The 16,955-nt window shown below is 36.6% G+C and overlaps 2 protein-coding genes across 11 annotated transcripts; one reads left to right on the plus strand and one right to left on the minus strand.

Moving 5' to 3' along the window:
• The first annotated feature begins 7,767 nt into the window (after window positions 1-7,767).
• Window positions 7,768-10,255, plus strand: LOC141611473 (uncharacterized). The gene is made up of 3 exons (XM_074430016.1): window positions 7,768-8,011; window positions 9,131-9,172; window positions 9,421-10,255. The coding sequence occupies exons 1-3, from the start codon at window positions 7,832-7,834 to the stop codon at window positions 9,913-9,915; spliced, it is 717 nt and encodes a 238-aa protein (XP_074286117.1). The 5' UTR covers window positions 7,768-7,831; the 3' UTR covers window positions 9,916-10,255.
• LOC141611471 (pentatricopeptide repeat-containing protein At1g63150-like) lies at window positions 9,955-16,181 on the minus strand. Of its 10 annotated transcripts, none has more exons than XM_074430010.1 (5): window positions 14,628-16,181; window positions 14,181-14,507; window positions 12,680-12,761; window positions 11,473-11,546; window positions 9,955-10,921 (listed from the first exon to the last, which is right to left on the minus strand). In XM_074430010.1, the coding sequence occupies exon 1, from the start codon at window positions 16,011-16,013 to the stop codon at window positions 14,934-14,936; it is 1,080 nt and encodes a 359-aa protein (XP_074286111.1). In that variant the 5' UTR covers window positions 16,014-16,181; the 3' UTR covers window positions 9,955-10,921; window positions 11,473-11,546; window positions 12,680-12,761; window positions 14,181-14,507; window positions 14,628-14,933. The 10 variants fall into 10 exon arrangements, 9 of the variants coding, with proteins under 9 accessions (XP_074286111.1, XP_074286108.1, XP_074286112.1 ...); XM_074430007.1 differs by having other exon boundaries at window positions 9,955-10,335; window positions 10,825-10,921; window positions 14,181-16,181; XM_074430011.1 differs by having other exon boundaries at window positions 9,955-10,385; window positions 10,825-10,921; window positions 14,181-16,181.
• Between the last annotated feature and the right edge of the window lie 774 nt (window positions 16,182-16,955).

The following is a 16,955-nucleotide window of genomic DNA, read 5'->3' on the forward strand; positions in this document are numbered from 1 at the left end:
AGAATAGATTGCATTCACTTGTTATATATGTCATATAGTTTGCATTTTAGTTTAGAAATCATGCATATTCATATAGATTGCATTGCATAATTTTCTATCGTATTGGCCATTAAGGACAATTCTCATACTAGTGTGGGGATGGGAAATTCTAACTTAACCTTGCATTCAAAAATGATAAAAATTGAAAAACTCTTGAAAATTCATAAAAATTGAAAATTTTCTCAAAAATACAAAAACATGTTCATTCCTTTGTAGTGTAGAATTGTATATATTGTATATATTTGTGTTTGTTTGTCACTCTTATCACATTGGATCGACTACGCCACATTCGAGGCGTGAAGGAAATAGAAGACCGCATGGTATGATCTTTCCAAATCTCCTTCCTTCTTTTATATGTTAATGAAAATGTGGCTTTATTTTGGTTGATGCGGTACAAATTAATGTGTTGTTAGGATTTGCATTTAGTTTATATGGGATACTAGTTGATAGAAGCATTTGCATTAGGTTGTATATATGTTAGTTGCATCATGTCATGTAGTTGCATTTTAGGAAAATTTTGTGAAAACATCTATTTGGGAAGCTTGATAAGTGTATAGAAGACCCTTGTAGATAATTTTTTTTCTTAAGACTTTGCTCATTAGAATACTTCCAAAACACCCTAGGATGTGTCATGCTAGTATCCTTTGACCCATGGACTAAGGCCTAGTCAAGAGTACCTTGTGATGTGATGACTCCTTGGCTACCATTTATTCCAAGGTAACCCTTTAAACCATGCAACCATCTTTCACTTCTATCATCATGTTTTGTCAACAAAAAGGGAATGGGCATAAAAATCTCAATTTGAGTTCAAGTACCAAAATGAAAAACAAGAAGTTTGCACAAAATTGCATCAAAGAAAAGAGGAGCAAAAATAGACTTCTAAGCTTCAATAAAAGCACCCTCGTTACAAATTGGGGTGACTTTGGAAATGTTCAAAAATTGCAAAACAAATTGCCAAGTATCAAAATGCCAAACATCAAAGAAATGGCAAAGAAAATTGTTCTCAAAAATGTCAAATGCCACAAGAAATTGGGGGGAATAACAAAATCAAAAGCAAACTCCCACTATAAAACTCAAAAGCATATTGATCCCTTTTTCCATTGATCCCACTTTTGTGCATAGTTGAGAGGGGACGACCCTTCTTCTTGTCTAGGCAAGAGGGGGAATTCCGCGATCCTACAGTATTTCTAACATCATGGGGAGTCTACTCTTGACAAAAGCATTTAGTAATTGAGGACAAAGGTACCCTAGCTCGACACAACTTGTAGGTGATTTGTTGGTATCCTCCTAGGCTTAGTAATTTGAAGAAACCATATCTATACTGGAGTGTGTACCCTTAGATTGCTTCCCCCTTAGATAATTTCCGCCACTTAGATGAGGAAAGTGGCTATTCTTTTGTAGATGCATCCATTACCTTCTTTTCTGTGCTTAATGATTGGATGTATCGCCATTTTGGCAAACTCCACCTTGCCTTGCAAGAAGGCATCTTACCTCATGGGTGTCCTGTTGTGAGTTAAAGGGGCGGAGTGAGACCCGATAATTGTCTCATATCGGCTATGTTAGTAGGTTAGTTTAAAAAAAAGGTCATAGTTTTAGTCACCTCTTTACTCGGGACAAGCAAATGTTCGGTTTGGGGATGTTTGATGTGACTCATATTTGAGCACATTTAGTCCCCGAATTAACCTCGTTCATATGCTTTCTAGCACCTATTAGGGTCATTTCTTATCTTTAGTTTCCCATTTTTCATATTCTTTGAGGTTTTGTGTCCTTGGTAGGAGAGGATTGCTAGCCTTGTATTTATGGAGCAAAATGGAGCTAAATGGATCGCATCTAATGGCCAAGCATCGAAGAGGAGACCGACACTAGAAGCCTAAGCAAATAAATAAAGTGAAATGGACAATGATGAAAGATCCGCGCATCCCTAAGACAGTCCCCACGGATTGTTAGGCAGCCAAGAACAAGAGAAGAACCCTGGCCCGAGATCCGAGCGTCCTGAGCTCAGGACGAGCGTCTCAGAGCCACGATCCGAGCGTCCCGACTGCCAGCCCGAGTGGATCACCTCACAGGACAAGGCGTGCTTCAGCTCAACCCGCGCGTGTCCCTGGAGAGTTGCTACTCAATCCGCGCATGTCCCTCGGGAGTTGAAAATTATCAAGCTTCTCTTTGGGTCTTAATCGTCATTTAAGCCCTTAGTAACCCTAATCCTTGTACTTAATTTTAGTATAAATACCCTATTGTACTAGCTTAGAATCATCTTATCATTATCAATTCCTTAATTTAGTCCTAATCAAAGTTATAATACACATTTCAATATTAATTACATCTTAATCTTTCCTTAATTCTCTCAATTGTTCTTAGTTTAGTTGGGTAATTAGAAGATTATTTGGGTTTATTGGAGGATTGACAACCTTCCCTCAATCATCAAGTTTACTTCTATTACTCTTTGCTTTATTATTTGGATCATCTCAAGTAGGTATAATCTCTTTTTACCTTTGCTTAATTATTGTTAATCACATCATTTATTCATCATGTTTTGTTTTGTTAGTATGATTGACAACCTTATTAGCATGTTAAACTTGATCATGAGTGAGTAGTCCTTTAGCTAGGGTTAATGGGGAATTAGGGGAAATAATCATGAGAATTGATCTATGCTTAATCTAATATGCTTTCATAATCACTTGTTTGCTTGTTGTGATTTCAAACTATGTACATGTTATGTTTGATGAAATGCGAGACTATGAATCCTTGCATTTTTTACCCATGTCTTATCTTTTCAATGAGGCTTGTAAGATATAAGCCAACTCGAGCCTTGTTAGACCATGCATAGAGTTGAATAGGAAGAGACTAAGTCGACTTGTAGGTGTTGTAAAGTCTTGATCGACTCGGCTCCGGGACCTAAATCTTCCTAGGAATTGTAAGATATACACTAACTCGATTCCATCACAACAATAAGTTGCTTGCATCTATTTGAGAACATGTTTGTATGATCTATTTCCATGATTCTCTTATGAACCCATGACACCCTAGTGCCTTTAATTAATTGTTTACAAACCCCTTTAGTTGCTTTACTTTGTTTTCATTAATTTACATTCATCTTGTTGATTAGTTTAGACTACATCTCATCTCAACCCAATTTGTGACACCCTAAGACAAACACTACTTGCAATTGAAATCCTAAATCAATACCCGTCCCTTGGGATCCGACCTTTACTTACCACTCCACTAAAGAGTAGTTTGTAGAGTTAGAAATATTATTTTGGTTGGTAGCTTTGACGATGAGATATTACCGCACCAGTGTAATCAGTAACTGATTCCGTTTAAATATTTTTAAAATTGTGGTGATCCATTCGGGGGTGGTGAGCAGTTGTTTAGCAGGTATAACTTGGATACGTGCGGGATCTAGCTCGGGATGGAGTCATCACATATCAGAGTCTTTAGTCTACCGCTGTGTTTGTTAAGGCAGTTTTACTTAGTTGGTTTACAGTTTTGAGAACAGTTGTATTTTACTTTAGAGTTTTGGGTTTTGGATATGTAATCAGTTTAACTTATTTATCTAAAGTATGTTTCTGTATGGTTAATTTGATATACATTGCCTCGGGTAACCGAGATGGTAGCACTTCCATGCATTAGGTGGTCTTGGTAAGGCACCTTGGTGTATGGGGGTGTTACACTTTACCTTTTACAACATAAACCAACGTGAGAAAGATTACAACATATACAACTGAAAGAACTATTAGACATGAGTGACAGCGGCTTCTAGTTCGACAGTGTGATGACTCGATTCCCTTCCATGCCCCGCAAGCATCGTAACTAACAATGCCTGCTAAACCAACTGCTCACCATCCTCGAATGGATCATCAGAGTTTTGAAAACACAACACGGGGTCAGTTCACTGAGTAATTAAGATAAGTAAAGTACAAAGAAACAACCAAGGCAAACAACTGCACAACCACTCTCCAACTCCAATCATACCTCATATCCAGTTATACACTTAAGTGTGTAGCCCTGCCAGATTACCCGCCGCGACAGGTAATCCTCACCGCCAGTGGGGGACCGCAGCCATACCCACCTAAGCCGCGTTCATCGCAACGAGCAACAACCTATGTCTATTAATGTGCACATCCCCCTTTGTGATGAGAACCACAAGGGGCGAATCAAGGGCGTGAAGCCATTCCCGAAAATGACTCCACTGAGCTGAGGACGCACCTCACCAACATAACAAGAAACAACAATTCCAACAACCAAGAAAGACAATTCCAATTACGATATCAATCATGCAGCACAATAATTCATCTTAAATTAATTAAATAGACAACTGAGTATGGAAACCCTATCTTTTCGCTATTCCATGTAAGTGCATCCAACAAACAAGCCACGCAAGACTCCGTGATGAATCCTACAAGTAGCAACCACATCCTATTACTAGACTATTCAAGATCTACTGAAAGATGACGACGAAACACAAACTCACCTTGAGATACCGATCGATGCCGGTAACGGCGACAACCCGACTCGATGACTTCAAGCATAAACCATATCCCTTCTTGGGTTAGTGTCAAGGCCATGTGAGAGTATAGGGTGATGAGAGATAATTGGGAGGAGAGAGATTAGGGTTAGAAAGAGAAAAGGGTCGTCGAAAAGTGAATTGAGTTTACGATCTCGCATTTTATAATAACACGTTAACTGACGTGGTACTCGGTCGAGTATAGACATACTCGGCCGAGTACCCCCTACTCGGTCGAGTATCCAAGCTACTCGGCGAGTGACCCTAACTAGGTCGAGTAACAAGCAACGTTGGTCTACTAACCTCTCCCGTATGCCTTGCTAAGGCTCTCCTTCGGTCAATAGGTCAGTCAACAGGTCCTTAAACAGGGCGGGTATTACATCTAATCCCGTCTTGCTTGCTCTTATTCCCTCGTTTCCGTTTCAAATCCTGCAAGGCAATGCATAAGTAGATAGGATAGGGAATCGGGACACAAAATGCAAGCAAAGACATGCAAAACCGTCTTAAATGGAGTCAAAATGCATGAGAATGAAGATGGGAAATGGCCAAATAAATGCATATCAGTATATTTGCTACACCATTGGTGTAATTTATATCTTAAAATTATTGTAGCTTAAAATTTAATGTGGCAAAGTTAGGCTAGTAGATAATTATTCAACCATTGAATTTGCTCTAAATAGGTTGAGATTGTAGATACGCACTCGTCTTGATTACTCATTCATCATTTATACCAAAGTTTTATTCAATATATCTTCAATAAAATTTGGTTTTATCACAAATTTTCGAATAAGTTTGATTTTCGCTTTACCTTCCACCACCTAGCACAAATTCTTATTTAAAATGTGTATATTCGTTTTAAATTAATACATGTTAAATAGAACAGATATGACAAAAGCAGAATTCCTAGAGACTAGCAAAATAATTTTCCTAACTAGTCATGTAGAATATTATTTGATCGTTTTAATCTTAAGACGGATACACTCTTTCTAAAAGAGACCATCTGCCACCTATGATGAGTATAATGTTAATTGTTCATTGAGGAATGAGTAATCAAGAGGAGTTTCTTTCTTCGTTCACAGAGTCAGAAAAATTAGATTGAGTGTTGGATCCTATTTCCAAACACAGAGTATGTCTTAACTCTTTCAGCCATGCAGGGGCGGACCCACCTGGTAGCAAGGGGTGGCGTCCGCTACCCCAAACGTAAAAAAAATTGGTTAAGTAGATCGATTTTTGCTACCCAAAATATTACCGAATAGTGGATAAATACATATCAATGCATCAAATATAGAACAAACATTATGTGATTCAGTGGTAAAAGCTTTGTTTTCCCACAAATGGTCCCAAGTTCAACTCTTATGAAAACTCTTATGAAGTGGATATTTTTTTACAGAGCAAGTATGAAAAAATAAAAATTCGCTAAATTACAAGATAAAAAATTTAGTCGATGAATTAGAAAACAAAAAAAAAAACTAATAAATCATAAATTAGTAATAAATATAACATGTATTGAATATTTTAGTTGGGAAGTAACAAAATTTTAAGTTATTATATAAGCGGTGTATACATATTGTGAATTACATTAAACAAGTTATGCATTGTATATTTTTCTAAATTCTAAGATTTATTGACATATATATCCTAAATGGGCTAATTTTTTTTTGCTACCCCAGATTTTAAACTCTGGATCCGCCCCTGGGCCCATGCCCCAAATCAAGACACCACGATGGCACCACTCCACCCAATTAGGGCCACCAACTCTATTAGTTACGGACTTACGAAATACGTAATACTTCCTTCAATTTTTCTGACTAATACTCTCACCTTTAATCCTTTTGCCCACATTAAAAGGAAAGAAAATAGCGGATTGGAGGGAGTACTTACTGAGAATTTAACCTATATTTTGCGTCTCTAATTTAAAGAAAAAAAATGCTCAAAACCCGAGATTATTTAAAAGTAATTTAAATTGAAATTACTAACTAAATATCGCAAATGTATTAGTAAGGCGAATTGCAAAACGGATTCTTCTAGGAATTTTTTGCCAAAATAGGCGTTTTTCACCAATTAATTATCAAAATGGGTCAATTTTGAAATTTATTACTCAAAATAGGTCCACGTAGGATCGGATTCATCGAACCTGGGCTGAGGAATCAAATCGCCACCTCGCTTGGCGACTTGATGTTGGGCTAAAAACATAGCTTAATCCTCCCATTCCTTGTGTTCATCATTCAAAAATAAAATAAAAACCAAGTCGCCACTCGCCAGCCTAGGAAAGTCAATTTCACCCGCATCCATCAAAACCCGATCCACCCGATCCTAAAAGATGGATGAAAACCCGACTTAAATGGATGATGGATGAATGACGGATGAAACGGACGATGGATGATGGATGGGTTGGGTGAAGAAATTCCACCCGCCATCCACCCGCCATCCATCCATCACCCGATTTTATTACTTTTTATTTAATTTTTTTTATAAATAACACATTATTAAGATATAAAATATTTAAATTTTCATATTTTTCTACTCTCAATATAGATATTTTGTGAACCTACCCACTATAAAGTTAAACTAAAACAATTATCTAACTTTATTTTTGTTGAGAAAAAAATTCATCATTTTTTTTAACTTGAAATATATAAATACATAACACCCGTTTATCACCCGATCCACCCGTTTCATCCATGGATGATGGATGGATGGATGACGGATGATATGTTTCACGGATGACGGACGGGTTGGATGAGATTTTAAAAGGACGGATGAATGACGGATGAGGTTTCACCCGACCCGAACCCGATCCATTGACATCCCTACGCCAGCCCCCTCGGCATTTTGTGTCCGGAAACTGCAAAACTCAGGTTTGGTTACTCTTTGGGTTAGGTCGCTGACCGACATGGCGACTTGGATCCGAGCCTAGCTTCGGTGTTGACGTGGACCCATTTTGGGTAATAAATTTCAAAATCGACCCATTTTGATAATTAATTGGTGAAAAACGCCTATTTTGGCAAAGAACTCTTCTTCTAGTAACTATTTTTATCCATTATACTTAAATTCAATTACCTTGTATGGCTATATTTGTGTAAACCGGTCTTACCCGAGGTTAATTGAAAAAAAAAATTGAGTAAGAATTTTAAAATCATACGATGTAAAACCGTATTCCGTATGTAACAATGATGGTGATTACATACGGTTACTCTCTTTTAAAAGTTGCGTCCCCAATACTCATTTCTCAACGAGTTAGAGAGAGAGAAACAAAGCAGAAAAAATCTGAGAAGAGAGAGAGAAACAATGGAGATAACCGCCATAGTTGCACCACACGAGCTCCACCACAATGATCAGAACACTCAAATGCATCATCATCATGATACGAAGAATTCTAAATTGAAGAAGGTGTTCACTCTGGAAACTTACCTCGAATTCCTCCGCACTCGCGAAACTCAAAAGCTCACCGCCGATCATCTTAACAAAGTTCGCACTCTCTTTCTCCTTCATTTTCTTCATGTTTTCTCCATTTTTATGAGATTCGATTGTTTATTATTCATAAAATGTATAGTATATTTATCACCTTAATTTCGAATTTTCGCGCTGAAATTATTATTTTATTGAGCTAGCTGAAATAGCGAAGAGTTCATATATATTGAAGCTTACTTAATAATATCTGGAAATTTATGAGAGAATTGATGTACATTTAACAGTTTATTTGAGGTTATTTTGCTCTGTTGTTAGCTGTAATGCTCTTATGATGTACATGTACGTTTCATGTTCGTGTTCGTGTTTGTTAATCAACTCAATTTTAATTAGCTGAAGTAATTGATAGATTCGCAACTACTTTAGCGAGACGAATTGAACGAATCCAAATCTGTTTCGGTTGATTTCATAGTTTGCGAAATTCATCAGCGTGATTGTTAGTTTATAACAGGATTTGTTGTTAATTTGAAGGATTTTGAAGAAGGAAAACTCAAGCTGTTGCACACACTGAAACTGTTTTCAACTTAAGTTGTTTCTCGATTTTAATTTCTTTTTCACTTTAGATTTCTACGAATTTATATTTGATAGTTTGCGAAATTTGTTATCCTATTGTGAGTTTCTTACCAAAATTTGCTGCTAATTTGAAAGATTTTTGTGAAGAAAAAAAATTAAGCTGTTCGTATTAATATACTCCGAAACTGTTTCACCCGTAATTTGTAGCTCGATTTTGATTTTTTAAGTTTAATTGCATATGCCTAATTTAAACAAGCTCAGGTGTTTTCAGTGACTTGAGGCACTAATTGATTGGTTATTCAACCTTTCATTGCGTTTTAATTTTGTATATTCAATTTTTAAGAGTTTCGAGTTGATACGAAAATTTGCTTTAGCGATCGTTTTTTTGTGTTTCCTCTACGCCTCATGTTTTTTTGTATCATAATTTGCATGTTTAGCGTCTACTGCTTATTGAACTGTTCATCGGCAATTTTGAGAATCTGGACATTATAGTTTGTAGTATCTTTGAAGTTCTCATCAGTTAACGAAATTTCTGTAATAATTTGGTTCTGTATGTTGAACTTTCTGTTAGTGACTCCATTTGATTATTAATTTTCCTTTCTGTAGATAATCTCAATCCACGGCTACAAAAAACTCAGCCACAGGAAGGTAATTTCAGTACTTTTTTCTGTTTCATTCGACTTTTGATCAAGTTTTTTCTAATTCTATGTGAACGTAGCATCCAATTCATGAAACATTTTTAATGTTAATTGTGCCTGATGCATCATGCTGAGCAATGACATAAAAGAATAAATGAGCCGATTTAGTTAATCAACATGGACAGAATGCTTTGCCATTATTAAGAATCGATCTTACTATTAAGACAACTGAAGGAATGTTGTGTTTTCATATGACAGTTGGCTGAAGAAGCTGTTGAAGCAATCACTGAGCCAATAAATCCAGCGCGCTCAACACTCAAGGATGACATTCCGTCATCGACATTATCAAGCAAAGCAGTTGCCACTCTGGCTGAAACAATCAAAGACCTAAAATTGCTCAACTGGCAAGAATGTTCAATTACTTCAATTAGAACTATCAGCTTCAACAACTGCTTGAACCCTGACGATGACAATGTTCCTATTGCTGAAGTAGCCGCCAAGCTGATGGCTCTGAAGAGCAATAAGAGGTGCAAGCTGTCAGCTCCGGTTGATACATCATCTATGACTATGATGAGCAATGGCAATGGGCTGAGCAAGGAGAGCTATGGTTCTGGTGCTTGTTCTTCTTCTTCCTCCAAGTTGCCTCCCATTGGAATAAAGAAAAAGACGAGAAACAAGAGAGTGTATCTGAAGAAGCTATTATACAGTCCACATGCAGTAACAGCACTGGCTTCTCCAGTTACTTTCAAGTAACACTCAAATCATAATGGCGAAAAGTAGACAAATGAGAAGGGATCCAAAAACGTGTCTTAGCTCAATCAAAGTTACCGTCACCAGCTCTATTCTGATTCAGCCTTAGCGGAAGTGTCACCAGGAAACTCAACACAACTCTTCAACTAAAATACTCTCGATCAACAATGGTAAAATAGAACAAAAAGATCACGTTGAAAGTTTTTTAAAATAAGTATTACAATAGTGAATGATAGTACAAAGATCAAAGGCATTTGTTTTATGACTGTTATGAGAATCGCACTGTCACATGTTTTCCTTTCCATGTCCATTAGAAAATGGGTGGCATCATTTTTAGTTTCAACATACAAAGCAGAAATCCAACTGAAGCGATCAGATCCGCCTGTCAAGAACCTGTCGCATACGAGCGCGTCCATTCCTTTGCTGGAAATAGAGTGTGTACAGACTCCAGTGTAAACATACAGTACCGAAAACTATTATCACAAGAATAAAAATTGGCATTGTCATATAGATTTTTCTGTTCCAACCCGGAGATAGACACTCGCTATGAGGTTACTAAAATACGATGAAATAAAGGAAAATGGCTCACTAATATGCAACTCTTAAGGAGTCTCAACGCAGCTTTCAAGATAAATCGTCTGGAAAAAGCCTTTTTGTATTTGGGCCTGTGCATTCTTTGTGGATACATTAGTCGCGCCTATATTTGTTTCCAAACCAGTCTATAGTGGTGTATTTTACATTACAAAGGACCACTCATGGAGTCATGAGTAAGAATGTAAGACGCCATGTATGGTCTTAGAACTCGGGTTTTTCCCGCAAAAATCAATGGGAAGGAAGAGCGTTAAATGTAAGTCTAAGAACTTGGGTTTTACCCACAAAAAACAATAGAAAGGAAGAGGAATTTAGACCAACCTGTTTCCACAGCTTCAACTTCGTTACTTTTCCAATGCTTTGCAACATTCTCAGACAGGGATCATCTGGGTTGGAGGCACTCAATAGAGCTTGGATGCTGATTCGAGGAAACAATAATTGTCATTGGTCCAAAACAACATACGTATTGTTTATGACTTTCTATCGTATACATTGTAAGCATTGCAACGCATTTTCTATATATATCACTAAGTTTACCAAGTACAATTTGACGAACAACACGAAAGCTGTATCTAAGCATGTGCTCCCTTAAATATCTTTATAACAATCACCCACATTTATTAACAATCTTATCATAAATTCATAACACCACTTCATTTGACGACTACATTTAATTAGTAAGAAAGTCTGATCAAGTGAAATGGCTCACTAAAGTGACTGCGTTTCTTTATATTGTGAAGTACTAGTCATTCGATGTACTGTAGTTTTCAACGCAATTTTCATCTTGGGTCATTTGGAAACAGCCTCTTTGTGTTGCTAACACAAGGGAAAGACTGAGTACATGCAATTTGCGGGAGCCATTGAGGCACTGGGGTGATGTTGTTGTTGTTTAAAGTCTGATCAAGTAAAACAAAATATGAAGTCACAAAATAAAAAGAATTATAACTTCAAAAGGATTTAACGATTTACCTCAACAATACAGTACGGATTTGAAGAGCTGGGCTCCATTTATCTTTAAGAATGTCTAAGCATATTCTTCCAAGCTGCACCAGATAAAGATTAAAAAACTCCCATTAAATACAACATATCAATAAGCAGTGTGTCTACAAGAGGAATAGGTAAATCTTATCAATGTTAGGACGGTAAATCTTGGTAAGGAATCGGACCTGTTTTGCAACGAAATAGATCATGAAATTAAAAGTTGGAAACAAGAAAACAATCCTAATCAGCAAGTATGGAAGTTTCATATATACAGCAACAATTTCAGATAGAGGGCATTAAGCATGCAGAACACTAAGGACATCGTGCATGGCTTTAAGCTTGGAGGGGGGGTCAACGCCAAACTGTGACCGCACTATCAATGTTCTGAGCATTGCAACGATGGCATTAAATGGTTGTACCAGTGGTGTTTATGGTGCAAAGACTGAGACAGGCGGTGTATCGTGAGCAAGTCTCTAAACAAGATTTAATACCATGAGGATATAGATGAATGGCACCCATGTAATATAGGCCGCCCAAAAGGTATTATAGGTCAAAGTGTTGGTTCTAAATCACCAAGGACAAATTTGATGCAGTAAAATTCAGCAGCACTGACCAGAACTAAAATAGGGGGACTTACTAATTTCCTATATAGTCTCTAGTGCAGTAACCCTTTAGAATATTTAAGGTTGACATCTTTGCATTTATCTATCTTACCCACTCAAAGCACTATTTACAAAAATACTTTCATTAGTTTTGCTGATTTCAAATTTCCACAACATCATAGCCTCAAATCCTCAATCCCAACAAGTTTGTCTTAAAAGAGAAAATCCATGTCAATGTTGCATTTTATTCAATTAAAAAGAAGAAATATTCTAAAAAAAATGGACATGGATCTGCCATTAAGACAGCATAGCCTTTTGATCATTATATATTGTAGTTATCAATTCCGCCCAGGCCCAGCAACCCTGTGGCTAGAATGAAAAAGAGCAGCTTGACAGCTCTTTTAATCCACCAAGCTTAACAAAGGCTATCATTTAGGATATTGTAAGGAGACAGTCCCTACACTTCACTTCTCTGTACAGAGAAGTGCTGATCGATTTGGGTAGCACTCATCTTACCTAAGAAAGTCATGATCAAATTCTTTTGAGTTGTAATGCTACCCACCTATTGTAGGTGGGTGTAGCACTCATCTTACCTAATTACACTTTTGTTTGGAAATCACTCAATTTCTTGATTTCCAATCACAATTTGCTTCATCCCTTCTCTCTTCTCTTCCCCTGAAAATCAGTAAACAAGCAAGGTTCAATAAAAAACACTTCTTAAAAACAAAAAAAGAACTTCAATATGCACCAAATGATATGAACATTAAGTACAGAGTTTAGAAATAAGGGTTATTTAACGGGAATACTCTGAACTATTAGGGTGGTTCTCAAAATACTCCAAACTATATTTTAACTACCAATATACCCAACTTTTACGCCCTTTTTCTTTTAATAGAATTAGTCTTTTCTTAACCTATTGCAGCAGGTAAAAGTTCGCCAGGTCCCACCATTCTCCTTTATCTTCATCTTCCTCTTCTTCCTTCCCAACATTATCAGACTTTATTTCTTCATCTCCAGCTTATTAGCATTTTCTAATGTTTGTATCTTATGAACATGTACCAACGATTCCGAATATATTCATAATGCACCTAATTGAATCTATGACGGTTCAGTTTCATCCACAACCAATTGAGTCAATTCCCACAACATATACTCGAAATGCAAAACCCAGATTCATCCAAATATGATACAACTTTGAAATTTATTTATGCTAACAGATTCATTTAGATATTTATTAATTACAATTACAAAACAAAGAAAAATTATCCAGATCCCAAAATTTATAACAAAAGACTATTTGTTTTTCCCAAAGTAAACATTCTTCAATCAAAGTAAACAATTAGCAAAACCCTAGAAATAACTGGTAGTTTTGGAGAAGATAATAAGTGGAGTTTATAAGAATAGGAGATTATCTATGGTGTTTAGAAGAAGATGGTGTTTTGGAGAAAAAATTAATGGCGTTTTGTTTTAGTAAAAATGTCAATAGAAATTAATCATGGAGCAGATGGCAAATGTATGGCAACAACGCCATTAGAAGTTAATGAAGCAGCAAAAACTATAGATCAAGGGGTTATTACTTAGTCAAGGAGAAGGTTTAATTTATGCTCTCGAATTTTCATAGATAAAGGGTTTATAACTGTTAAGTCTCTCGCTCGCTCGCTCTCTCTCTCTCTCTCTCTTTATCAATGGTGTTTTTTTTTGTTTATACATGGTGTTTGCAGAAGATTAGTGTTTTGGAGAAGGTTAATGGAGTTCATAGAGTATATCGGAATTTAAGAAAAAAAAATGGGTTAAAAGTGAAAGAAACCGGCTTAACAGGTAGCCCTTCCACTTGTTCTACCAAAAGAAGAGGGGTATAAAAGTTGGGTATATTGGTAGTTAAAATATAGTTTAGAGTATTTTGAGAAGCACCCTATTAGTTTGGAGTATTCTCATTAATTAACCCTAGAAATAAAGCAATCGCATAGATTTAGGAGTATAAAGAGCAGTCTCAACAACTTCATAAATACTAAGCAAAGTTGAATGGAACATATGCCATAGCCTCCATTAGTCCGTTCAAAAACTTTACTATCAAAACAACAAAGAGCCACCTACCTTCATAATCCAGAAAATGCTTTTGAAGCAAAGCTTTGTCTTTATCACCAACATTACGAGCAGTGAGCAAGCCAAGAAATAAAGAAGCAGTGTGCGCATCAGCAGCAAATCCTTGCCTCCTCATAACACGATGATGATCCAAAGCCGTGGCAATATCACTAGCTTTGAGAAATCCTTGAAGAATTGTATTGTAGGTGCGTTCATTTGGAGGACATCCATTGTCCGCCATCTCCTTTAATAGTTTTGTTGCATCACCTAACAACCCTTGCCTACATAGCCCTTTGATCATTGTAGTGTAGGTAGTTACATCTGGCCCCAACCTCTTGGCTACAATACAAGAAAATACCTTTACTGCTTCAACTAGTCGTCCAGCTTCACAAAGACCATTAATTATAATATTAAAAGTAAAAATATCAGGGGCCACTCCATTTTTGTCCCTCTCTTTACCTAAGGAGATCGCCGTATCAATCTGTGCATCCTTTAAAAGTCCGTCAAGCAATAAATTGTAAGTGACCACATCGGGTTTCACGCCTTGATCTTGCATATCTTTAAAAAGCTGGAGTGCAAGCTGGAGTCTCGCATCCTTGCACTAGGCATCCATAATGGCGTTATAAGTGAACACATCTGGGGTTATAAGGGTTCTTTTAAGATGCATGTCTAAGAGCATCTCCAATGCTTTGTCAAAGTTTTTAGACTTGCAATATCCATTGATTAAGCTATTGAAAGTCACAACGTTAGGCACAACACTATCTTTCACCATGATATCAAGGAGCTTTTCTGCCGCATCCATCTCTCCGCGAAAACAGTACCCATCCAACAAAGTAGAGTAAGTAAAAATGTCGGGTGCACACCTCTCTTAGACATGAGTCCGAAAATAGCCCTTGCTTCATGGACATTTCCTTCTTTGCAGTACATGTCGACTAGGATGTTGTAGGTGTGTACGTTCGGAGCAATGTTGTTGGCCAACATCTCAGTCCACAATACCTTAGCATGATTCCAATGCCCTAAACTAAAGAGTCCTCGAATCAAGTTAGTGTATGTGATAACGTTGGGCGAAATGTTCTTGGTTGTCATCTCCTTGAAAAGACTAAGTGCTTGAGGTAACAATTTGTTTTTACAAAGAGTATGAATGATGGTGTTATAAATGACAACATTGGGTTTAAAGGGGGCAGTAGACTCCATATGCTGAAGCAAACGAAGAGTTCCAGCACTGTCATCGGAGCGACAAAGACCCTTAAACATAGAACTGTAATTAACAAGGGAGGGTTGTATCCCAAGTTTGACGGTTTTATCTAATAAATTAACAGCTTGGTCCACCTTATGAGAATCAACAAGTCCATTGAATAAGGTGGTGACAAAGACAATATTAGGTGGATATCCAAGCTTAAGGTTCCTACCCAAAAGAGAGAAGGCAAAATCAAGACGGCCCAAGGAGCAATAACACTTGGCGAGAATACCAATGGAATGGCTATCGGGGCGGAGACCGGACAGTTCAAGGTGATTAGAGAGAGTAATGACAGTAGAGAAAGGGGGGTTGGGTTGAATCTTAGACATGGCAGTAAAGAGCTTAGTAAAGACGATAATAGAAGGGCGAGGACAAAGAGAGTTCAATTGATGAAATATCGAAACAGGAACATCAATGCTAGAAAACCCAGATCGACATTGTTCTCTAACAGAATCGAGAAATAATTGGGGATTGGCAACAACACGATTAGCAGAATTAACAAAAATGGAGTAAAACCCAGATTGAGATTGAGATTTAGAATGAAAATGAGATTGAGAAGAGTAAATTCGAAAATGGTTACCTGTATTGAATCGAACCATCATCATCATCCTTGAACACTTTGGGGGTGGTTATTCTAGAGAGAAAATACAGAGAAGAGAAGATTGAAAATACAAGTACAACAACAATTGAAAAATTGGCCGGCTTATGTCGGATTCAAATGTTTTACTTATCATATTTTAACAATGGATCGAGTCGAGTCGAACAATTAATCGAGTTGATAAGTCGAGTTTAAACTAGTCCTTACTTACGTGAGTTAATCTATAAATCTATAAATAATATAAAAAGGTTAGACAACCCAGTACGCATGGCAATTTAACTAATGAGCCCTCACCTCTATCTATAAATAATATAAAAAGGCTAGACAGCCCAGTACACACGGTAGTTTAACTAATCATATCATATATCATATCATATATATTATATTAAAGCAATAACCGGTTGCCTCTTTGATTGCCACGTGTCACGCCCCAATTCCTTGCCACGTGTCATCCAAATATTTAAAGGCCCAATCATGGAAACAATTTTGACTTGATTTTAGGAGATATTTATGGAATTATTTTATATATTTTTTTTTTTGAAAACGAAATTTATGGAATCGATTTATATTTTCTTAATTAGTTTCCTTCTAAAGTATTACAGTATATTCTAAGCAATCCACGTCTTTAATTGTCAAAACAAAACGTCAACTTTTAAAAATTGCTTCAAAACAGCCACATATCTCGAATTTAAACCCATATTTCAACCATTTATATTCCTTTCCTTTTTTTTTACAATGATAATTGTAATCTTCCCAATCAAGTTTCAAAAGTTACCTTAAATCTCAAAAGTATAAACCCCTTCAAATCCGGATCTATTTAAGTATGAGAATAATAATCACAAATCTTGCCAATTTCAGTTCGCCAAAAATCTCGCCCAAATCAAATCGATTATACAAAATATTATTGAAATATTATCACAACAATCTCTATCAAATTATTCTTTACAAAATT

The sequence above is a fragment of the Silene latifolia genome, chromosome 11, assembly GCF_048544455.1.
Source record: "Silene latifolia isolate original U9 population chromosome 11, ASM4854445v1, whole genome shotgun sequence".
Lineage (NCBI taxonomy): Eukaryota > Viridiplantae > Streptophyta > Magnoliopsida > Caryophyllales > Caryophyllaceae > Silene > Silene latifolia.